Source organism: Lycorma delicatula, chromosome 9 (genome assembly GCF_047948215.1).
Source record: "Lycorma delicatula isolate Av1 chromosome 9, ASM4794821v1, whole genome shotgun sequence".
Classification (NCBI taxonomy): domain Eukaryota; kingdom Metazoa; phylum Arthropoda; class Insecta; order Hemiptera; family Fulgoridae; genus Lycorma; species Lycorma delicatula.
This window is the reverse complement of record NC_134463.1, coordinates 60,915,043-60,941,414: the sequence shown is the minus strand read 5'-3', so window position 1 is coordinate 60,941,414 and position 26,372 is coordinate 60,915,043. Positions and strand designations below refer to the sequence as shown.

Genomic DNA, 26,372 nt, shown 5'->3' with positions numbered 1-26,372 from the left:
GTTGAATCATATAAAATAACAATAAAAAAAATTTCAGAAAATGTGCTCTGTACATTTTTTTAGTGGCCAAATAACTAAATGTATTACTGTTTATAAAAACAAGGAGCAAAGATTTGTCTTCCTATTTAACCAGGAAAACATTTAAATTAATTAACAGAAAAGCTGTAAAAAGGTATCTAGAATATTTTAAGTATCTAACACCGAACAGAAAATACAGTAAGGGAGAAAAACAAACTTAAGGGGAAAGTAAATAATAAAAGGATTCCTTAGTTAGTTAGGTTTTTTCAGAAAGAAAAAACATAAAAAAAACGGCGAAGATTGGTATAATAATAGTTCAATAATTTTAACTAAGAAAAATAATTAGGTAATAAAAAATAATTGTATATTTAAAATAAATACATAATTATATTCACTTATGTACATTTTTCATTAATTGAAGTAGGAGTGTAAGACAAGTAATGAAAAAGCTTATTGAAATTTAAATAGAAGCCTACCTGATTATAGAGATTTAAACAGTTTGTTAATTTTGGACATATCATCATCTAAAATATGATGCTTGCCAGTAATATGTGCTAGATAATTTAAATCTTTCATGCAATATCATTTAATATACACAGTTAACAAGATTGTAATGAATCATTATTTGACACTTACTCAAGTGAAATAATTGGAGCATCACTAAATGATATGGAGGAGTTCAATTTGGTCTACCCAAATTGTAGACTGCAAAAAATGATTTCTTCAGTGACTATCTCACATTGATAATTTCAGTAGCAATGTAGTATTTTTAATATAACAAGCATTGTTCTTTACTGTGCATAACCATTCAGTCAGCTGCGCTTGTTAAACCAATGTTTCATACACATGAGCATTATGAATCAGAGAAATAAGAAAGTGTAATAAAAGTAGTATCATGAATATCAACAAACAGCTGTGAGTAAGAAATTTGCCTAACAAAACTGTTACAGAAGAAATCATGATGAAATTTATGAATTGTGTGAAATCAAAATGAATAAATTTGGCAATCTCAGGAAGAACAATGAATAGAATTTGAGAATAGTGAAATATATGAACAGAATAGAATAGTGGAGGATATGTTTAGTAGGCGAGGATTTATCTGTAACATTATGAAAACATTCACATTAGTAGAAAAAAAAGCAAAAACCTGACTAGTTATTATTACCAAAGGCTAGAAGAAGCTTAGATGTTTTAAGGAATTATGGTGCTTTCCAGAAGAGGGAAAACATGAAGTTTATCATAAAGGAATAAAAGAAAATGTAGATTGCATTGCAATAGATGAATTAAACTTGTTGTTACTTTATTTGAGAATAGAAAGTCACCTGTTTCAAGAAATAAACACTGAGCTTTAAAATTTGAAATCTGTTTTTTCAGTTGAACCTCTTCATCTTACTATTTTTGCTGAGATGGATTTGATTATTTAGTAGTTATAGTTTTCAACAAAAAAAGCAGCAGAAAGTGGTGTGAATCTTTAAGGGATTTGTTTACTGAAGTCTATGTATAAAATATATAAAAAATAGTAAAAAGCTAGATAATTGTTGCACAGTATTTTTTACAATGAGCAACATTATTTTGGTAGGGATCATCCCTTGATGGTGTACTAATTTTTCCGCAGGTAATGGAGCAACCCACCAGATTGGTCTAGTGGTGAACTCATCATCGCAAATCAGCTGATTTCGTAGTCGAGAGTTCTAAGATTTAAATCCTAGTAAAGGCAGTTACTTTTATACAGATTTGAATATTAGATCCTGGATACCAGTGTACTTTGGTGGTTGGGTTTCAATTAACCACACATCTCAGGAATGGTCAGCATGAGACTGTACAGGGCTACACTTCATTTACAGTCATACATATTATCCTCTGAAGTAATACCTTCAATGGTTCCAGAGGCTAAACAGAAAAAGAAAAGAAAATTAATGGAGCAAAGAACTTTAATTAATTCAGCAAAAAACTAAACATTGAAATAAAGAAGGTTTTGTGATAATTTTTTATGCTGAATATTGTACTAAATTATGTTAAGAGGCTATACAAGGAATTTTAGTAAATGTTGTAACAACATGTTCAAAAATACTATAATTTCTATAAACATGGGTACATTAGTTACAATTAAAGATGGAATAAATAAAGGTATTTGCCAAGGTTATAGTAGCTTGTTTCCACATTGATATAATATCAAGACAGTTATCCAGACAAGATGGTAAACTATGTTGATCTATGCCATCAGGGTAAATCACCTTTTTACCACTCTTTCTTATTGATTTCTTTCCATTATCAGTTTCATGGGTGCAGGTCTGACCCTGCTAGGTTCTTCAGCTGAGGATTCCAAGATCCTAAAAATCAATCTCACTTGATATCTGCTAGAGAGTATATCTGTGGACCAATTCTAGTATTCCATTTCCGGGGTGGTGCTGCACAACTAGCATAATGACAGAGTAGCGAATCGGGTGTAGTCTTGCCTACTATCCCCCCCCCCCCAACCAGTATTTTGATCAGTGTGATAATGATAGCAGAGTGTTTCTTGAGGAATTTGCATGTATTTCCCATTGTAGTGTTTCATTGTTTGGTATTAAAAAAGTGATTGTTGGGATGTTTGATTTTGAAGTATAAGTATTGAATTTTTAAGTTGTTTAAGATTATTATTACTCTGTCGCTAAGTAAAACAAAGTCAGTGGATTTTTAACAGAAGAACCCAATCAGATCCAGTAACATCTTAACTTTCACCCTTTTTTGTTGATCAAATTTATAAGGTTGATAGGCAAGGTTTAAGAATTAAACAGAATTCAATTGGTGCATGGTTGAATTAACAGAACATTTAAAAACAGAGCTAAAAGAAAAACACAGTTGTAACTAGATGATGTGATGACAGTTGCATTATTATTATTATTTCACATTAATGAGGTTTTAAAAAAGAAAATTTTATGGAATTAATTCATGGTAATGATTTTCTTTCTGTTGGAGACAGTACCTTAGTGGATTAAATTAGAAGTAGTGTTTTTTGCACTACTATAAAGAATAAAACTAGGAAGAATATGGTGAAGTCGGTGTTTAAACTGCTTGAGTAATATATTAAAAATATATTAGCTTTGTAAACATTCAAATATTGACTTTTATTAGATAGAAGAACCCTTGGAAGGCCGAGTAAGAGGTAGACAGTATTGGAAACAGGCAGATTGCCTATCTGTAGTTCCCTGATTAACAAAGTTCCAATGTAATATTTTATGCTTTATTATTTTTTTTAGAGGTAGTCTACAGCATGTCATAACATAATGTTTAAAGTAATAAAATATACTTGTTTTTATTTGTAAAACTTGTTTTTTAAAGGAGATAAAACAAGCAGGTTGTTAATTAATGGTAACTAATAAATTGATGTGTTGTTTTTTTCTCTTTCAATTATTATTTTTATTTATTAACATAACAGCCATGATCATAACAATGATGACTATGAATACAGCTAAAACGTGAAGTTAATTAAAGGAAAGTAATGATATAAGTCACAATTAATTAATGACAATAAACAATAATGCCTTTAAAAGCATTAATAATTCTTATTACTTATCAATATAGTGTAACAAGAATGCATGCAATTATACCATTAACCTTTTTCTATCTTTAACATTACTGTTGATACATTATTTTTATTACGGCATTAATTATATTTCTTTAATTAGTTATTGTGCTTTTTGTATTTATTGATATTTTTTTAATTATTTTTCTTTATATCGGTCATTATTTGATGTAAAGTTGTAAAGTGTAGGTTAACATAAATTTAGTTTGAGATATATGGAAAGATAATGTATGAAGTAATACTTAAATAGTATTTCATCGTAATACAAAAATTACTGTAATTTTGAAAACAGTATTTCTGTGTATGTAAATTATTTTTAACTTTATTTATGTGAAGGAAAGCATTATAATGAACATTTTTTTAATGATTTATGGGTTCTTAAAATTTAAGTATCCATTTTTTTTATTTATAAATTTCTGCTTGTGATAGCTGGAAAATTAATGGACCAATTTCAGTGACAAATTGAAGACAAAGGGGGTATTGATAGATTTTGATTACAATTGATCTGACAGTATTGCTTATGCTAGTAAATTGACAGATTAATCGTTAGTAACTAATAATATAATCTATTTAAAAAAATGTGGAAGATAATTTATTCAAAATGTTAATAATTTTGTTAATTGGTTTTATAAAACTATTTTAAATGTTTCGAAGTACTTTTATTTTAAAAAAAAAATATATGTTTTTAAGCCGTAGAATATTGCATTTTAATAATAATATATAAAAGTTAATGTTTATTTTTCGATCACTTTGTTAATTTCAGTGATTGTATTTCAATTCATAATGAAATAGAATGTAGTTATAGATTAAAAAATGCCAGAATCAAAACCAGAAATTACACATGGAATTTTTCTCTGATAGTCTATCTACCAATTGAACTGCATTGGACAATTTATGAGAGTTATTTACAAAACATTTTAGGAAACTAATTACTTTTTTTTTTTATGGAAAAGATAAATCAATTCTTTTTTTTGTAGGAATAAAAAAATTTGGATATTGTTAACCATTTTCTGTGAAAGTGTTTAGTTGCACCTTGCATTTTATGTGATTCTTATTTGGTTTTTATATGTTTGAAATTTTTGTACTATATTTATTTATTAAATACAATTCATGAAGTTAACTGAATTTATGTAAATGATATAGTCATCTTAGCAATAACAAATAATTTAAAAAATTTTGTAACCACCTTACCAGCAAAAAAAATGTATTTTCTCAGGATCTTTCAGTTTTTTCAAACCATCATCAGGAGATTAAAAATATTATAATAAGTCAAAAATTAAAATGAGAATACAGTCATGATTGTTTGAATGTCAACAGTACATTAAAGATAATATAGTCAATTCTGGTGGAATAAAATATAATTAAAGGAAACCATTGTATAAATATGATAATTTAGTTGTTTATGATTATTATCTCTTTATATTTGTATTTAGGACATATTTAAATTATTTATCTTCTTTAAAAAATGTTTGTTCATTAATTAAATTTTTCTAAGTTATGTGTATTAAGATAATTATAGGAAATATCTAAAATTTTTATAAAAGTATTTTGATTGTATGTATGACCATTGTCTAAGTTATGAGCAAGAATTTTCCAGTTTGTTTTTTTTTAATACTATTAATGTGTTCTTTTGCGCGTATGGAAAATTTATGGTTGGTCATATCGATTTATATCATATCACAATCTTTACAACATAAACTATATACACCTTGTTTATTCAAATTAGAATCACTGTTATATAATGTTTTATTTATAATTATTATTAATATATTTAATTAATTTATTATTTGTAGTATTAGCTGATGTTAATTTTTTTGATTATATGTCATGTATTCAGTTTTTACATAATTTTTCAGTTCTTTCTGATAATAATTTTATATTGTTTAAAGTATTAATTTTATTACTTATTCTTTTATATAATTTATTTATTGTATTATTATTTAATTATTTGTTTTATATCCATTTGTATGGATAATATTTTTAATTATTTCAATTTATTTATTTAGAGAAAATTTATCATATTTTAAATAATGTATTGTTTTGTATATAGTAGTGCATTAAAAACAGCCATCTTTTGTGACAATGGATGAAATAAATTGTTGTAGTTAATTATTGTGTTGTTTGAGGAAGGTTTACAAAATATTTCTAATTTTATTTTATCATCTATTTTATTGTTATATATTTTTATGTCTAAAAAATTTAAACAATTATTATTTTGTGTTTCCATAGTGAATTTTATGTTATTATCAATTTTATTAAATTTATTTAATAATGTATTGAATCCATTTTGATTGTTTTCATTATAAATAATAATTATTTTCATTGTTTTGTAAAAAGGTACTTACGTATTAACGCCACCGCAGCTACAGCTTTATTTAAAAACAAAGTAGTCAATCGAATTTCGGTGGAAAATGGGCCGATATAGAGTTTAACATAGATTCAAAACAGTATCTTTATTAATTTTAATAAATGGTTATTTATATTTATTTATTTTATAAATATAATTTAACCAAACTTAACCTGCGCTCGCTAACCTTGACTAATTAACAGGAGTATTTTGATTAATTAAATAATAAATAATTGCAATAATTACTGAATTTATTAAATTCAGCGTAGGTTAAGACCAAACTTAAAAAATAAATAAATATAAATAACCATTTATTAAAATTAATAAAGAGACTGTTCATTTTCCACCGAAATTCGATTGACTACTTTGTTTTTAAATAAAGCTGTAGCTGCGGTGGCGTTAATATGTTAAGTACCTGTAAAAGTTTTAGATATTTCCTATAATTTTTTTAATACACATTATTTTAGAAAAATGTCTCATATATGGTAACCATAAAAATTTAATTAATAAACAAAATTTTTTTAAAGAAAATAAATTATTTAAATATGTCCTAAATACAAATATAAAGAGATAATAATCATAAACAACTAAATTATCATATTTCTAACATGGTTTCCTTTAATTATATTTTATTCTACCAGAATTCACTGTATTATCTTCAGTATACTGTTGACATTCAAACAGTCATGACTGTATTCTTATTTTAATTTTTGACTTATAATAATATTTTTAATCTCCTGATGATGGTTTGAAAAACCCCCAAAAATATTGAAAAAATACATATTTTTGTTGGTAAGGTGGTTAAAAATATTTTTTAATTATTTTTTGTTAAAATATATATAGCGGAAACCATGTTTAAGAAATTTAGTCATCATAGTGAATGATTAGTAGTCATCGTAGTATAAATTTATTTGTTTCCATTTTACTTGATTGCATATTAATTGTTGTTGTTTGTGTATAACTGGTCTGTATATATTAAAGCTAATGTAGAGCGTTGTCTTTGTGTTTGTAAATTAATTATTCTAAATGTTAATTTTGATTAATATATGGGTAATGAACACATCAATGCATTTAAATAGGTTTTTTATATTTATTCAATTATTGACTAATTTGGTTTGGTGATGATTAATTATAAATGGTGAATTAATTGATTATTAATACCCAATTTATGGTGGTAGTATTTCAATGTGTGACAGTTTTTTGCTGAGTAGTACCTTTGATTGAACTATAGAACAATTTTTTTTTTTAATAAAAGGTAAACGCTGCTAGATTTTCTATGCTGAGAATCTTGGGACCATGATATTAGAATTTTGTACCTGTGGGTTTTTTGTCTGTTAACAGACAATAGTCAACATACAAGAATATCGACAGGTGGCCTGTCGATTGTGTCCTGTTCGGTGATGTAGTTGCATAAATATACCGAATGGTTAAAAAGCCTGTCAGGAAAACCTGGGTTTCCAGTGCTTCCCAACAATAGTAAATACTAAAACTTATTTGCTTTTTCTGTTGTCTGTGCTTTCTTCCATTTCTTTTTGCTCTGAAGAATTTCAAAATTTTTGACGTGTTCTGATCATGACACCACTAACTTCATTCAATAAAGTCATGTCTCAAAAGCAAACAGTCTGTTAAATGGTCATCCCCACTGAATGGCCTGTTCACCAATCATTTTACCTTAGATTTTTAAAAATACTAGTTATCTGTCCAATGACTCACTGGATTGGTCTAGTGGTGAACTCGTCATTGCAAATCAGCCGATTTTGAAGTTGAGAGTTTGAAGGTTCAAATCCTGCTAAAGGCAGTTTTATAGAGATCATAGATCATAGATACTTGATACATGAGATTCTTTGGTGTTGGTTGACCACCAGATCTCAGGAAAGGTTGACCTGAGACTGTACAAGACTACAATTTATTTACATTTATATATCATCCTCTGAAGTAATACCTTATGGTGGTTCCAGAGGCCAAACAGAAAAAGAAAGATTGAGAGAAGATGTATGAAAAAGGGGTTAATTAGTAATACATAAATTTGAGTTTGTTAAGTAAATGTTTGTTTTCTGGTTATGAAATGTTTACTAAAAAATTAAAAACAAGAAATTTTAAAATCATAAACTCAGTTTAATGAATTTTTTTAGCAACTTTTATAATACTTATATTTCATTGTACCAAATCATCTGTTTTGTTTAATGTTTTGATACTCCTGTTTGCTTTAAAATTCCATTGTAAACAAATTATGTTGTCTCTTTTATTACAGCAACCACTTGGAGTAAACATCAAATGTGTTTTATGTTAGATGTTTTAAACAAATTTTTTTTAATTGAACTCTGTTTTTTCTTTTTACAACAATTTTCCTTTTAGTTTGATACGTGTATAAAAGACATTTGTTTCCTTAGTATTTCCTTAGTATTTTTCAGTTCTTGTCTTTCTATGATTTTTTTTTGTTATTTCATTTTAGTGTTCTATTTTTTCACCAGTTATCACCAATTATCTTTTTAATTGTAAGTGAAGTATTTTTAATAAGACATTGTTGTTTAATACTTGGGAATTATTTTAATTTGTTTTTTGCTAACATCAAAATAAATTTCTATTAAGTTGTTTATTAATTATTTCCTTTTATACATCAGCTTTATATTCTGCATTATATTTTAACTTATACATTTATTTTTATTATTCTTTTCTTTTGTTTAAATACTAAGCTTTGTCTTGGAAAAAAATAAATAAAAATGATGTTTCTTGTATTGAATTCTAATATTATTCACAGTTGGTCAGACTAAAAACTAAAAACGTTATAGTTTTTTTATTATTATTACTATTATTACAATTTCATGGTGAAACTCATTATATTCTTCTTTAAAGAAAATCAGATAATATGTTTGACGTGTAACAACGATTATATAGCAAACATTTGTAATGCAAATTATTCTGCAGTGTACTAATTGTTGTTACTGTTGAATCATGACCCTAGTCAAGGTCAAAACAACCAGTAATAGCTCGCACAAATCCATCTGTTGGCCTGTTTTATGTATTTATATTCACTAAGGACTGTGCTATCTTTATTCTTTCTAAGTAATTACTGTTGAAAAATAATTTTATATTCTAAAAGATGTTGTTTTCAGACTTTTATCATTACTCATTTAAAAGAGTAAGAGATAATTTGTGCTATGTATTTCATTATAATTTTAATTTTACCTGTGGCATTGTATTACATAGTTCTTTACTTACTGGTATAACTCTGTCTACATATACATATAACATTATGATTTACAGCTCTGTGGGTATTTGTATGTGTACGTGGTGTTATGTATACATTAATTTTATGAATGATTTGTGTCAACAAATTTGAACTTTAAAATATTTTAATATTGTCTGTTGTCACTATTTTAATTACTTCTTTTATAACTACAATAGAAGGAAATATATAATCCAATTGTTGTAATTTTCTTAATTATTATTTAATTGCAAAAATTTATACCTACTTTGTCCATTTTTACAGATTGTTGATCTGTATTTTTTTTTTTGTAAACTAAAACTCATATTTATACAATTTGAAGTATAAATATAACTTTGAAGTCTCTTTTTGTGCCATAATCAATAAATTAAACAATCGTAAGTAACTTGCACTGTTTTTATCTAAAAAAATATATATCCATTGTTTAGCTTTGTTTATTTAAAAAAAAAAAAAAACACAAAAAACAAAAACAAAAAGCACAGCAAATTTTTAAATGTGTTTACTATTGATATTTTACCCTTATCTTACACCATTTTATTTTCCATATATTATTCGCTGAAATTCATCAGCTGTTATGGAACTCTTAATTGTAAACACTCATTTTATCTTCTAATGAGGCTCTGACTAAGCAGTTTATCAATTTACATAATTTCAATCCTCATTAATTCAAAAGTGAAGGAAAATAATTTATTTTCAAGTTACTGAAATTTTGACTTTGTAAGATTAGCAGTACTGTTGAAATATTGTTCCATAGGGTGAATCAATAATGTGAATAGATTATACAATATTATGCCTGTGGAAATTCTTTTTAACTGTTATTATTTCTATGTTTAGTCATTGAACAGTTAATAGACTATTCATGTGCTTAATTACAAAAGAGATTAAACATAAAATGAGAAAAATATCATAAGTTATGAACTGTACCATATAAAGTTATGAAGAGAAACAAATTAAATTAGCAAAGTCAAGAATTTTACTGAACTGAACTATGTACAATGATTTTTTTTATTGTGTCCTATGTATGTAGTAACACCCGAAATGAGATGATGTTGGATGGTAATTATTGAAAAAAAAAACATTTTTGTTAGGAGCACATCGATAAACTAATAGAGCAGGTCGAGCTAAAAAATAAAACATAAGCAGTTTCTTCTTTTCCAGCTTCTTCAAAGAAGTAATGCCCACCTCCTTGCAAAATTCATGGTGTCTAATGAAACAAAGAAATCAGATGTTTCCTTGTTTTATTCAGTTACTCAAGCAGAAAAAGTATTTCGTTAGTAGTTTATCAGTAATTTTCTATCCTATTGATATTTAAATGAAATTAAACATTAAGTTATACCTCCAGAAAACTCAGCTTAGCTAATTATTTATTATTATATTTTTATTTTTTTTGTTTAAAGAGGTTTTGTTTTATGAAAGGTTGGGAAATAAAGAAACTTGAATAATCAAGCTTTACTGATTGTCTGTTTCTTTTAGATAACCTGATTAACTCCTCCAATCAGTTTTTAATTTCTGGTGGAAAATACATTTTTTATAGTACAAAAACCCATACATACTTGTTTGTGTGTGTGTATTTATATATTTGTACATATATATACATTCAAGCTTATTTGCTATTTCAATTCTTGGTAAAAATCTATTGAAAGGTTATGAATAGGGTAGGCGGCCTGCTTCCTAGCTGCAGTATCTTCCATGGATAGATAATCCTTTCTCATTATCCATTCTTTTTCCTTATTCATACTTTTACCCACTTTAGAGTTTTTTGTTTGTAAGTTAGATCCTACCAAGTCCAAGCTAAAGATTCAAGAACTAGTTCCAGTGCATTCTTGTAATTTGGTAGAGATCACCTGCCTTTATTTATCTGGGGATTTGTTTACCATCTGGTGACTGCAGAATTATCTTAATGACTGAAGTGCCTTTCAGGTTAAGCTGGGATTATTAATACTTCATAAAATATGAAGATTCATTTTTTTGGACTCCCACAACATTGATTTGTTCTTGTATCAACTTAAGTAGTCTCTTGACATTCTTACCTAACCGAGACAGGTGAATTGTACCTATTACAGAGTGTGAAATAGAGCAGTTATGAAACATTGTTATATTGCATTTGATGTAGATGAATCTTAATTACAAAATGGTGTAATATTCGTAATAGAAAAGAACAACCCTTTTACTTACAGGAAAAATGCTGACTTAATCATTTCTTTTTAAAAATTTCATAGCATTAACGTTGTAATATTGTTTCATTCAGGAGAAGTATACTGTACTTATTTAATAGTTTTTGAATTAGGACCCTTATGTAGTTATGCTCAGTTTAATTTAAAACTAGTTTCTTGGGTTTGTTCACTAATGTAATCATTGATTCTTTCCTGGCCATTTTTTGCCTAATGAATTTTGTAAGCAGTCATTTATACATATTTTTTCTATTATCAGAGTAATCATGATGTAGAGTAGTTTATAATTAGTGATAATTATATTAATTGATAAGTTATATTTTTAAATTTCTAATTTCATTTAGTGTTTTGTAGGTATTATTCTTTATTAAAAATAAAACTAAAAAAAATTTATTTGTTTATTTTAGATGTTGGAGCTAGACGGAAAAAGAGAAAAATCGGTGTTGGACAAGTACAATATGGCAGTAGTGCTTCTGTATCGCAGTTACTGGCTCAGAGAGATAGAGAACGTAATACCAAGGAAGCTGCTCAGACCCAGGTAATAATTCTGAGTTTTGTTTTTTACATATGTATGCGTATTTTGCAAATACACTGTTTTGCATTATAACTTTAAGATCTTTTAAAATGTAAAAGTTTGTTTTAGAATCGGATAGCAAACTGATTTAGCCAATTTTGAACAATAAATTTCTTTATGGTAGTTATTGAATTAAACTTCAGATTAGAATATTATGAATTAAAATTGATTACATATTAATAACAAAACAATATGAATTTACAAAAGGGGTAATATATATAAAAAAGCATTAGTAGCTTACATTAAATAGGTGTTAAATGCAATGGATTTAGAAGATGAAATTATCAGTCATTTTAAATGTTATTAAACTTTTTTGTGTGTGAATTTTAATTTGAATACCTAAAAAAGTTGGAGGGGAAATAGGCATAACATATTCTGCCAATAACAAATTAGATCATATCTCAGGATCTCTTTAGAAGAAAGTGGTGTTGAAAATTGGGGTTGCTTGTTTAAAATTAAACTTAGTTCTATTTGTTAATATGTTATTCTTTAAAAATTAAAGTTTGAAATTTCTTTACCTTCCCATTAAAAGATAGTACTAAGGAATTTTCACCCCCAGTTTGTCGAAATATTTTCCTGAGTTCTGCAGTTTCAGTTATTAATCTTATTTATTTTAAATAAATATATTATGTGTATAAATATATATATATATTATCTACAAAATCAGTGACAGGCTGTAATGATGATGATATGAAATGCTAATACTATCTACTGTTAATATACTTCATTATAGGTAGATAATTTTATAGACATATATTCAGATATTCAACATTTATTTCTACATTTTAGTAATAAGTTAAAATAATACAAATCTGTAAATTTTAAAATTATATATAACTAATTTAAAATAAATATCATTGTTATATAGTAATATCGTAATAATATTGCAGATTACTTAGCGTTACTTCACTTCTAAAGTGAATATTATTACACTGGTTATGGTCAATTGATCTTAATGTATTTTGTAATAACTATTTAGATGTATACTGAAAATTTGCAAAGAAATAAGTTCAAATATTTTTGCTTTAAGATCAGTTCTTATACTCAATGAAAGTATGAAATTATGGTTTGTCATTTGAATATGCTGCATACTTGGTCACCTCAATAATCTCTGAAGACCTACAATTGATACGTAACTTAGTTTTTTATTTTTGAAGTAGTTTTTGATCAGTCGTAGGCAGACCATTTTTAAAAGAATTTTTGATACTTATAATTATTATATGAGAAATGAAATTGATATATTTGTGGAAGTCCATAGAGTTAATAGTACTTGAATGTAATTCACTTTTATAGGGCTGGAGTTCATGGAGAAGAAAGTATCATATAGAATGAGTAACTGTAATAACACAAATATTTTAATAAGAAGGACTAAAGCAATTTTTAATTAAAATATGCTCCTACTTCCTTGAAGAATAAAATATAGGTTAGGTAGGTGGCCTTTATACTTAGGGTTTAGATACTTGAGATTCATTGTATTGTCAGTAAAAAAAAAAGTCAGTCTAAGTTAACATCAGCAACCAATGAAATGGTTAAATGTGGAAAATAATGAAGATGAATAATAATGAATAATGAAAGTAAAATTTTGCTTAATATAAATGATGATGCATTAGAATATGAGGGTACTGATTTTGTGCTAATTAATCTCGTTAAAAGTGAGAATTCAAGTTTGGCATTTTTGGGTTAGCTTACTTGCTTCAAAATCAGCTGGTCTTGAGTTCCAGTTCCTGTCAGGAAGATGGTGTAGCATTTCAAGAATGTTTGTTGTCATTGTTGCATTTTTGAGGTTGCAATACTAGAATAGAATCAAACTTTTAATAATAATAATAATTATTATTAAATAGTCATCAATTGTTAGTACGGTTAAAAATATCTTAAAATATTTTAATTCAGATCTACCTCGTGTATTCATAATTAAGTACAGAAAATAATTAGGAGCTGTGATTGTGGTTGTTGTTGAAAATTAGGGCTGCTTGATTAAAATTAAACTTAGTTCTATTTATTAATGTTATTCTTTAAAATTTCATGTATTGTTTTTGTTTCAGACTTGGAGTGATGGCTCGCCACAAGCTGTACCTCTTCCTGAAGGTTCTTCGGTAATGGTCCAAAGTCATGTGATGGGTAATCCTGTTATGAATCGGGTGCAGTATCCTCCTGGATATCATGAAAACAATATTAATAATAATCACTCAGGGAATCAAACAGCTGCACAGCAACCCCAAGCACCAGCTCCTCCTCCAGCACCACCTCCACCACCTCAGTGTTACAGATATAATCCTGTTGGATGCAACATGAATAATTGTAATAATCCAGGAATAAATTCAAATAACCCTCAGTCTGGCCAAAGTGTAGTTGAGAACGGACAAGTTATTTGCAGTAGTTCTGGTAACCCCTCAGGTCCAGTACCATTTTCGGCAGCAAATAGTACTTATATTCATCCTCCTGTTCTAATGGCAAATATGGGATCTTGTAATCAAGAAAATGGACAGAACAGTAGTTTAGTCATACAACAAAGTAATTGTGTAGGTCCTGGGCATATGATAGTTAGCGGACATCAGCATTCGCAGCAGAATTTTATTCCTCAACAGCACCAACATCATAGATTACAAATAGGTTGTTCTGACAGCAGTGAGTGTTCTCATGCTCCTTGCGGTCATAATAATAAACCACAATCAGTACTGAATCAACAACAGATTTTTATGCCACAGCATGATAACAGTAATGTTATGAATCATATTCAGCAACAGCAGCAGCAGCAGCAACAACAACAACAACAACAACAACAACAACAACAACAACAACAGCAACAGCAGCATCAGCAGCAGCAGCAACAACAACAACAAGCACAAGCTCAATTGGTTCAGCATCACCACCATACTCATCCATTACAGCATAATGTTATTCCACAACATGTTATAAATTCTGCTTCCCCTAGGCCTGCTGGTGCAATTGTTAACCAGCAGGTTCATAACATGATGCCATCACATCAAAACTTTGATGCTACTAGAGTTGGACCTCAGTTCCATACTCAACATCAAATAGTTAATCCTCAGGATCAAGGTAAAGCCGTACAAGTGCCATTACAACAGCATGTTCATCTTGTCGATGTTAACAAAGTTAATTATAATATCACTGGTAAAAATAACACACAAGTAATGGTTGGATCAAGTCCAAATAGTCGTGGTATCGTGTGTGAAGGTTATTCACCAATACAAACTAGTAGAAATGAAAATGTACATCAACACTCTGCTATGGTTTTACAGACTTCTCAAGGTCAAGTAATGATCCCACCTGGACAAGTTGCCTCAACAATGGTTGTTCATAATCAAGGAAATCAGAACGGTAATGTTGTTACGTCACAGCCACTTCGAATGATGAATTTGCAAAATTCTTCTGTTGTTGTACAGGGTTCACCTGGTACAGCAGTTCTTTCTTCAGGTCATGCTATCAGTTCACAAGGACAAACTATGGTTTTACATGGGCAGCATGGCTCTTCAATGGTTTCACAAGGTCTGCAGGTTCAGGCTGTTGGAAATCAGCAAGGTGGTGTTATGCTGCAAAATCATCCCAACCCTCCATCATTGTCTAACAACAATAATAATAATAATAATAGTGCAATGTCTGCTGGTTCAGGCATTGTGACTCATCATCCACGTTCCATACCACCTTGGCAGCAGAATAGAACTAATCAACAAGTATTAAATCAACAGAATCCCCAACAGGTTGTTCAGCCTAACCCATATGAGAGAGTCCCTCCTTTACATCATCATACACATATACCTGTTTGGCAGGAAGATAATATGAGAAAGAAAGGAAATAAAATACAAGGTAAAACAACTGCAGTTAAAAAGCAGAAATCACCGTACAACATTGAACACCATCATCATCATCATCATAATAGTTTAGTCTTGAATAATGAACAGTGTCCTAATGTAGATGTAAGACATCTACAACAAGACCAAAAACCATCACAGAACTATAGTAATTCAAATGTACCATCATTTATGGAAGATCCAAGTGGTTATCTTGCTCAACAGACAGCTTTATTAAATAGCACAATATCAAGACAGACTGGCAATGGTGCTAATGTTATTTGTCATAGTCCCTGCAATTCCCAAAATCAAAGTATTGGTGATCAAAATTCAAGTCAAATTGTCATTAATTTACCTACAAGTGCTTGTTCTCCAGTTAGTAACCAAGGTGTGCCATTACCAAGCAATGTGCTTGTCTCTTCCAATAAACAACAGCCTGTTCATCAAACCTATACGATTAGAAATACTCAACAGTCCAATGGAATGAAAGTGTATAGAAGTAATTCAGTTTCATCAACTGGAAGTGTTTCCTATCAAAATCAACCACAATCCCAACCAGGTACCCCAGATAGCAGTGATGTTTCTCCTGATAGAAGTAGATGTCAAGCTTGTCCTAGTAGTAGCAGTAATGTGTTTGAGAATCTTCAACCAAATAATGTACATATGGTAAGCGCTGCAAATACAAAACATATTCACATAGAAGAAAGTCCTGTTACTTCATCTACTTATATTGATAATCGTGGCCAAACACATCCTATGTCAGTTTCCATGACTGATTCTCGAGGACCAATTCAGGGTGGTACTGTCAGTACAAGTAATCGTTCTCCTGCTGAAGTAGTTCACAGAGTTCAACCTGAAGCAGCTTCACCTGTTGCGCCTTCTACCCCTACTACACCTATATCAACAACTCAGAATTGTCGAATCGTCAATTCTCCAGAATCATCTGTTTCAAACATGTTTGTTTCTGTGTCTTCACCGTTTACTTCTGGAAATATTACACCTGTACTTTTTACAACACAGCAAAATCCAAACATTGCTCGTAGTCAAGATAATGCCTCTCAACAAAGATTGCAACATCAACTACAACAGCAACAACTTAATATTAATATTCACGTACAGGATGTTGCAACATCTAGAATCCCTACTGTTGTAACCACAATGGCTAGCGGTCATACTGTAAGTAGTAACACAATTACTTCTGTATTAGCTGGTCGAGCAAACACAGCCACTGTATCTGTAAATCCTACAACAATAGCTGCACCTACAATACCTCCAGCTGTTTTAACGAATCAGTCCGTATCTCAGCAAGTATCTGTGACAAAGTCACCTCTTGAAATGGTCCAGAGTGTAGTTAGTAGTATTCAAGTGCCTACCGTTACAGCGAGTCAGTCTGAAACTGTGTTAAAGCCTACTACTGGTCCTACTTTACCTGCTGGCCATATTCTTGTATCAAATAATGGACAGTTGATTGTTGCCAACACTTCTGGTCCACCTACAATATTATCACCACAACAAAATTTGCCTAAAATTGGAAACAACTCACCAATGCCACCTCTAAGTGGTAATTCTATTGTGACCAGTGTTACTGGAGCTGTTACGCAAGTAATACCTGCTGTGGGTGTTACACAGCAAGTATTAGGTCAACCTACAGTGCTTGTTAATACATTACCTGCTCCTCTTTTATTTCAACCAGGTGTTATGACTGTCGATGGGACAATGAATGCTGTTCAGATTCCACATTTGGCTGTTGCTACTAATAATGTTTTACAACCTGGACAGGTTGTAGAAGACTCGAGAGTTCCTCAGAGTAGTAATGGAGCATTTTCACCTAGAACTCAGCCGGCCTTGTTATCACCTGAAGGTAATAATGGTAAAAGAAAAGCTAATGTTAAAAAGAGAAAAGTATCACCACAAACAGTTGCAAATATGTTACACATTGCAGCTCAGCAGAATTCTCCTACAGCTGGTGCTACAGGAGGAATGGTGGTGCAACAGCAACAGCCACAACAAAATTTTAGTAGTTCAGCTCCCATGCTTCAAGCTCTTACAATATTACCTAGTAAAACAGGACATTTTGGTGGTACACAACAATTAATCGCAACTGCAAACGTTCTGCAGCCTCTTAATTTGGTACAAAACTTCCCAACAATTCAGCAATTTATTGTTCCAGCTGGTCTTGGTGGTATGGTTATGGCAACTGGAGATGGAACAGCAACATTGTTACAGGATACTGTACAGTTGAATGTACTGACTCCGATGCAGGGACCAACAGGCACTGTGTTCGGCCAGAGTCAAAGCATATTAGCTGCTGGACCGGCAGGTATGGTTATTCGTGCTCCAGCAAACAATAATCAGAATGGCGGAAAGGTACAACATGTAACAGCAGGTGGTGGTCAACAGTTTATCGCTAATTCACCGAATCAGTTTCTTATGAATAGTCCTGCATTTAGTGGACAGTTGAGCCCGATGTTAGCTAATGTCAGTCCAACTAATCAACAAATACATTCTTTCAATGCAGCTGGTACTGCAACACAAAATAGAACTGGTGGGCAAGCTCAGCATCAAGAATTTATACAGTGTGGCCAGACATTAATGGTACCATGTAGTATAGGACAGACGCCTTCAGCACAAAATACTACAGTTGTTCAACAAAATACTACTATAGTTCAGCAACAAACAACTATGGTTTCAAATAATCAACAGTCATTAGATCAGAATCAAGGTCCTGCAACATCTTCTTCTTCGAGTTTAAGTTTAAATCAACATAATTTCATTTTGAATAATCCAGATGGTAAACAGCCTCAAAATTTTATTATTACAACCGATAAACCTAATCAAGGAAATTTTATTTTAAGTCCAAACACAGATAACAAACATCAAGGAACACATATTATTTTAAATAATATAAATACTACAGAAAAACAGTCGCAACCTTGTAGCGGGTTCCTTATAAGTCAACCTGATAAGTCAGGACAGATATGTGACAATTTTATTTTAACAAATTCTAGCTTACATTCAGCAGAAAAAACGTCTGCTGGTAATTTTATTATTTCTAGTGGTGGTATTACTGAAAAACAAACCAAGTTTGCTAAACATTCTGTTTCTACACAAACAGCTGCAAATCAGCAGTTACTACAAGTTCCTGCTCCCGTTGCATTAGTTGTAGCTACAACAAATACATTTTGTCAAACATCTACTTCAGCAACTTATTCAGGTAGTCCTCCAGATACGACTACTCATAGTCCTGTTGATGCTAGTGGAACTTCTCAGAGTCCTGGTTTGAATTCAGAAGTGCCATCTAGTTCAGTCGTAGTTGGTAGCACAGATGATAACTTATCATCACCTACATCTTCAAGTGATCCGCCTGGACGACAGCAACCGATGGTGCATTGTGTTTCTAGCAGTAATGAACAAGATTCACCTGAATGGCCTGGAAAAGAAGTGAACATGTCTCCAAGTCCTGCAATATTCTCACCACCACCAAATGTTGATGCCGGTTACACTAGAGGTAATATTTATTTTTAATCAAGTTAACTATAAAGTACCATTGTTTATTTTACTACTTATAGATTTTCACTACCATTTCACTTTCATATTACAATAAAAATGGACAAAATTACTGTTTATAAAAATGTGTTTTTTCAATAAAAATTTGTTAACTTTGGAGAAAACTGAATAATATGTAAGATATTAAACATTTAACCTAACAGCAGCAAACTTCAGTCTGTTCTACACTTGCAGTGTTTAGGTGTACTGTCTTGTAACTATTTATTAAATATGCTTTCCTTTTGACAGATGTACCTATTTCTTTCTGTGTAGTTGTAATTTTTTTATGTTTTTATTTTATTTAGCGATGTGAAAATATGATTTATCTACTGTTGAGATAAAGAGGGGAATTTTTCCTCATGTCATGATTTTTAGTAATTGTATGAATAAATTTATGCATTGTATACATTTTTTTTATTATTTATTTTTAAATATTTATAGCCTTTAAATTAATTTTGTTCTATAAAACCTCTTTAGTAATGAATTGTATAAAATAAGCTTGAATTCTTGAATATTTATTTTGTTTTATCTTTTAAAATAATAATACTATTATGATGCAACTTTTAAACATACCATCAAAGCAAAACATTCAACTAGGTATTATTTTTTTATCAAATTTGCTTTCTTGTAACTCTGTTAATATTTTATTGAGACACATGAAATCATCAGTAAATATGATTTTCTGTTCATACAAGTGTATGTAACTTTAAAAAATGAATATTAGGGAAATTTTTCATTGTAAGATATGACCTTTAAATAGTATAAGTGACATAATTTAAAAAAAAAGCATATCTTGTTACTTGTTATTAATCTGTTTTAATAATAAAATTCTAATCCTTCATTACAGATTTTTGGATACGCTGTTGTAAACCCTTTTATAAACATATTGTAAACTTTTCATATTTCTGAATGATAATTCCAGAAAAAACCTACAGTACAATGAATGATACTTTCTGTTGGCAATCCATTGTTATTTATATATAAGATATGTTGTAGTTAATATAAGATTGTAGTAAATTTAGGTGTTTATTTGCAAAGGTTTTATTTCTGTTAAGATGGACATACACTATCAAATAAGTTTTTAAGGTAGATCAAAATTTGATTGGTTGATTCTTTGATGTTTTGTTTGAGGGGAATTTTCTTAGGTCATATTTTCATAATTTTGTTCAAAGAACTTCTCTTCTAATATAATTTTTACTGGCCAATTGGGTGATTGTTTTATTGTATGCAGTAATATTTTATAATACCACAAATAGGTTCTTTTGACATCATTCAATCCAGCTCTTCATTAACATTACAGTTACCATTCTTCATTGATGTTCTATACTTCTTGTGGGCAGTACAAAATGCAGTCTGATAAGTATTGATTTTTTTTAAACTGAGCTTTGATTTGCTATTATTTCAATTTATTTGTTTAATTTGGCTAGTAACTTGATGATTGCTGATGACTGCTTATTCCTGTTTCAGTAACAATTGTCTTTAACTGTCCACAAATATGGAAAGCTCATATACTCTTAGATTTCTAAAAACTGCATCCTTAATTTTCAGAAATAGTATCAACTATAGTTATAATATTAAAATAGGATACTTTTCCATTAATAGGGGCATCACTCAACATTTCTCACCACCATGTTTTTCTACTTTTGTTCTGCACAATACAACAGTATTTGCTACTTAATTTTATCTTCATTAGGACAAGTAGCTATGTCCCAAGGAACGGTAATAGACTGGAACAGCTGTATGAAAGAGAAATGCATTGAAATGTTACCTCAATGCCCCTCAGTTAAAATCATTGGTAAAGGGCTGATTGTAGAAGTAAACGAAGCATGTTTACTAGTGGTAAAAGTGATGCAGGATGTGTGTACTTCCCCAACAATGGATATTCAGAGGAATATGTTGTTAAACAAAGTGATAATCCCTTAAGTCCATGCCTGACAGGTCCCACACTACAATTTTGATTGCTATTTTTAATAACATCTATCATTTACAGTGACACATAGTTTTTGTATTGGTGTCTCTAGAAGCTGCTGGTTTTTACTACTTCTTAATCAATCACAAATGTAGTTTTATGGATCCAGACAGCATTACACATATACAAACCACTGAAAGGTTTTGAAGGAGTGCAAATTTGTGAAACAAAAACCACTGAGGTACAATGAGAAACCATTTAAAGTCATATCTTGCTGAGTTTTAGTGGCATCAGAACATGACTGTCGATGAAATTCTAAATGTTTAAAGAACTTTGGACCACCTTAAATGTAAAAACATCAGTATAAATTATTACTTGGTAGAATTAGAATGGCACCTCATCATTGCAAAAGTACCTTAAAATATATAAATAACATAGTTGAAGGCCTAAACTAAATGAGAAAAACACATAATGAAGTAACTATTACTTGCCTAATAACCTCAACACAAAAAAAAACTGTTGGAAGTTATTTGACCTCTAATGCGCATGCGTTAAACAAAATGCGTAAAATATTTGCGTTCTAGTTGAAAAATATTTCAGCTCAAATGTATTTTTACAAATCTCTTCAAATTTATTTCCCAAACAGCATCATTCAAATTAATTTATTAGATATATTTGATAATGAATGGTCAACTTTTAGGTTATTTAAAGTTTTATGAGATAATCCAGTGTAGGAGGATAAAAAAAAAGCTTTGGGTTTCTTTTTACTTTTCTTAATTGTTGCTTAAAACTGTTAATTCTGTTTTATGAAAGACTTGTTAGTTCATAGGATTTACGTATATTTTTATAATTGTTTACTAAAGCACAACATTGTGTATATATATATATATATATATATATATATATATATATATGTTTCAATAGCTTGTAAAATAATAAATGATAAAAACTTTAATCAGTGTTGCTTTAGACATATTCAGTACTATATTCTTTTATTGCGCTTGTGATTCAAATTAATTGTAAAGTTCTAAATCATTACTGTACTTAGTATTAAATCATTTCTTTTAATATTATTTTTATATTGTTAACACATTGTGTGACAATCTAATTTATCAGTTTAAACTTCAAAGACGAAATAGTGACAGTAATTATAGATCAATTCAAATTTTAAAATTACCTTTAATATATTTACTATCTGTGGACATAATTAATCTAATTTGTCTTTCAAGACATAAACAAATGATTTTAATAATAAAAAAAAAAAAAAAAAAAAAAAAAATGTAAATCGTATTTCATCATGCTGATCAACAAAGATTTTATATTTTTGTCAGTATTTTTTAAATAGAAATTCTTACATTTTTTTATTTTTTATTCATATTTAGGAGGTAATGGAATGACTAAAACAGTTTCTGTAAGTTCATATGTTGAATCTTCAAGTACTGTACAACAGTTTGAAGGAGAACGTCTTCATAAACAACATTCTGCTGATGTAAGTACATAAGAGTTCTATGAGTAACATAATGTCACTGGTACATCAGACATTTTATTTAGACAACACTACTATGTGTGCTATCAAAAACTGGTTTTTGTCAGCAGCTTTACAGATTATAGAAAAGAAAAAAATAAATACTAACATTATATTAGTAATCTTGGTTTTGTTTGTTAATATTTCTGATGTGTGCAGTCTGAACCAGCTCATCCCACATATGCTATCCATAGCCTACTTCTTTGTAACTTCTATCTGTATTTGGCTGTTGTCGATCTGTGATTAATAAAATTTCCATTTATTTATAAAACTTTTTGAAAAGAATTAGCACAATGTAATTTATATTTAATTTTTTCTAGCTCTTAATTTTGCTTAAAAATTTAAGTTTAAGAAGTGCTGACTTTATTCATCAAATTTTTATATTCACATAAAGTCATGTTTATTATAAGATAATAATTTTCAAACTATTTTACAACTAGAAGAGTTTACTTAAAAAGAATATTTTGAAAATCATTTAATTAGTTCTGAAGTTTACAACAAATGTTTTTTTTCCTAATTGCTGCTTGTTTTCAGTAGAATTCAGTTGTTCATGATTGTATTTCGTAAGCTCTTGTTCCTTCATCATTTACTAGAAAAAAATGAAATAAAATTTTGTAAAAAAATTATTTTTTCAAATTAATAAAACATTTATTTAACTTAAAAAAAGATAAAATAGTGAAACCTGATTTAGTTTATTTGTAGTATTAGTTAAATCAAACAGTATTTTAATACTTTTAAGAATTCTTTACTTTATCAAAAGTTTTTTTTCTGGTATATGCTTGAAAGAAGATAGATTTTAATTGCAAAACATATATTATTCAATATTATCAGTAAAAAGTTAATGGAGAAGAGAGAAAGAATTGCACAGATATTTACATAATAGTATAGAATAGATTGGTCAACCTGTTTATCTATTTTCCGTCAAGTTTCGACTGGTTAAATTTCGTTATCTTATTTATACATCTTACACATTTGAAGAGCTTGTTTCGTACTTTTTAAAATAGAAATAAGTAGGGATAAACTGATAAAAGTCTATTGGAACCATTGGGTAGTTTACAGTGTGCCGACTACACCTATAATGAATTGTTCTAACTGGCTCCAAAGGTTTTAAAATAAAAATTAAAAACTAAATTTGAGTGGTTTAAAACAACGAATTATAAATTTTAAAAAATCATGAATTTTCAAACGATGGAAATAAGATAATAAAGTGAATATAATTCAACAAATTGCACTTTTATGACTAATCTCAGCACATTAAATTTACTGAGGTTAACAGATAATTACAAGGCAAAAATAAATTGTAAAAAGCATTTTGATGAGTTGAAAAAAAAAAAAATTCTGACATAATTACTGTCCTAGTTGGTATCCAGTGATTTGCTTAAAGTATTGTTGAGTCTCTGCTTTTTCAGTTTTTACTAATTAACATCCATCAAGGTATTATTTACTTCTATCCTATTTACTTTTGGTCCTTTGAAATAATCTTAGTTATGTTTTACTCTTACGTTACCAGGCTCAATAAAAATAATGCAGTTTTAAATTATGATTATTTAGTAATAATTACAAAAGCACATCTTAAAAACATGTTCAGAATGTCAACTTATGAAATTGCAGTTCTGCAGATCATCAATTAATTCTCTTCGCAATGTAATTCTTGATTGTACATGTAAATTGACTGGCTCATGGCAGGATGGTGATAGATTTGATTTAAAATATCTCCTTTGTTTATATTACACAACAGGATGAGAACAAAAAAATTACACTCTATTGCTCAAGATAATTTTTAATTATGTAAGATAAGTTTAGCATTGAACAGGAAATCTGTATTTGCCAATAAAGTAAAATCAAATAATTTTCCAATAAATTAGACACTAAAAAAAACCATTGAAATGAAGAGTGCTTGATTGATTTAATCGTCTTGTAGGTAGTAACTTGGCTTCTTTTAGGAATCATTTTAATGTTAATGGAATATCTGGAACAAGATTCTGTAATTCTAGATCTGATTTTTCAACCAGTCATTTTAGATGAATAATAGCCAAAACTGACTTGATGTTTTCCATTGAGTAAACATGTACTTCATTAATGATAAAAAATATCTCATCTAATCACGACCAAAAATTACAGAACCATTATTCTACCTTTGATACTTAAAATAGTTGAAGTTTACAAAAATCTATCAGCTATACCAGATGATTCAAAAAGGACTTCACAACTTTAAAAACATATAAAAATTTATTGAGATAACTTACAGATTCGGTTGAGGTCTCATTTCATAGAAACACACATCAAGTTTATAACCATCAATTACTTTGGTTTGATATGGCTGCTATTTGTAATGCGACATACATCCCACCTGAAGTCGATTTTACTCCAGACTGTAGCCAGCAAGTTTGGTGTTAAGTGTCGAAGTCTTAGCTCAACAAGGTCAGCAGGCAAAACACATTCAGCACCAGCAAATGTATCCATTTTTAATAACACTGGTGACTGAATTCGGTACTAATGAACTACGTGAGTCAAAACTTGATCTGTTTTGCTATGAAATGAGACCTCAATTGATTCTGTAAGTTATATCAATAAATTTTTATGTACTTTTAAATTTGTGAAGTCCTTTTTGAATCACCTGGTACTATTTTGCACTTACTTCTTTCTCCAGTTTCTCGAGTGGCATATGATCAAGAAAAAGGTTGTCCAATAATTCATGTTTTGAAGGTCACATAGTTAATTATGATAAAGATTCCCTAGACTATTGAAATCCAAAAAATAAATAAAGAAGATTCCTGATCTGCACTGTGTGCTGTGTTACACCATCCTCAAATGGTCATTGTCACGTATACAAGATAGCTGATTTTCTAATAGTACCACTTGATCTTATATATATTATTAAGTTATAAAGGAATTTATTTAATTTTACCATATTATTTTTTTTAGGAAGCCTTATCGCGCCAGATTTATGAGTATCATCGTATAGAAAGTTCTCGTATGTCTAAACGTAAACATTCACAGATTTGTTCGGAAAGTGAAGCTAGAATTCATACATCAACACTGTCACCTCAAGATGATGATGATGGTATGTGTATTTAATGACATCATAATTATGTTGCTATGTTCATGTATGTAGTTTCATTAATTTACCTTTATTATTAATTTTTTTTTTTTATATCATTTAAATTATTTTTATTAATAGTTTTGCTTACATAATTTTAGGTAATTTTTGATGGTATTCAATATTTATATAAATTTCTTAGGGAATAATGGATTTGTATTGTGATTATATATTCTTTAATTAATAATTTTGTTACAAGAAAACTGTCACTCATGTTTATAAAATTAATTCCATTGTATTTGTTCATACATATGGTGTCTAATAGTTCATCCTCATTATATTGCATATTTATTCAAGATATAAAAATAATTTGAATTGTTTATTAAAAATTTCTTCTGATTAGTTAACTTTTTCCAGAACAGCCACCCGTGCTGGCCTCTGTGGCGCGAGTGGTAGTGTCTCGGCCTTTTACTCGGAGGTCATGGGTTTGAATCTGTACCTGTATATTCTGTTATTCAATATTCTTTAATTAGCTTCAGCTGAGATTAAAATGTTTGGCATGTTTGCCTAAAATAGAAGTAATTAATTATTTTTATTATTTATTCTTTAAACTGATACAGCATTTTCTGGTATGCTTTAATG

The 26,372-nt window shown here is 29.2% G+C and overlaps 1 protein-coding gene across 1 annotated transcript in view; it reads left to right on the top strand.

Moving 5' to 3' along the window:
• Positions 1-26,372, top strand: part of LOC142330091 (uncharacterized) — a 579,867-nt gene that overhangs the window by 539,149 nt on the left and 14,346 nt on the right. The window contains exons 5-8 of the mRNA XM_075375149.1: positions 11,735-11,865; positions 13,944-19,218; positions 22,548-22,654; positions 25,616-25,754. Coding sequence (XP_075231264.1) covers positions 11,735-11,865; positions 13,944-19,218; positions 22,548-22,654; positions 25,616-25,754 — 5,652 coding nt within the window. The remainder of the gene's footprint in view (positions 1-11,734; positions 11,866-13,943; positions 19,219-22,547; positions 22,655-25,615; positions 25,755-26,372) is intronic.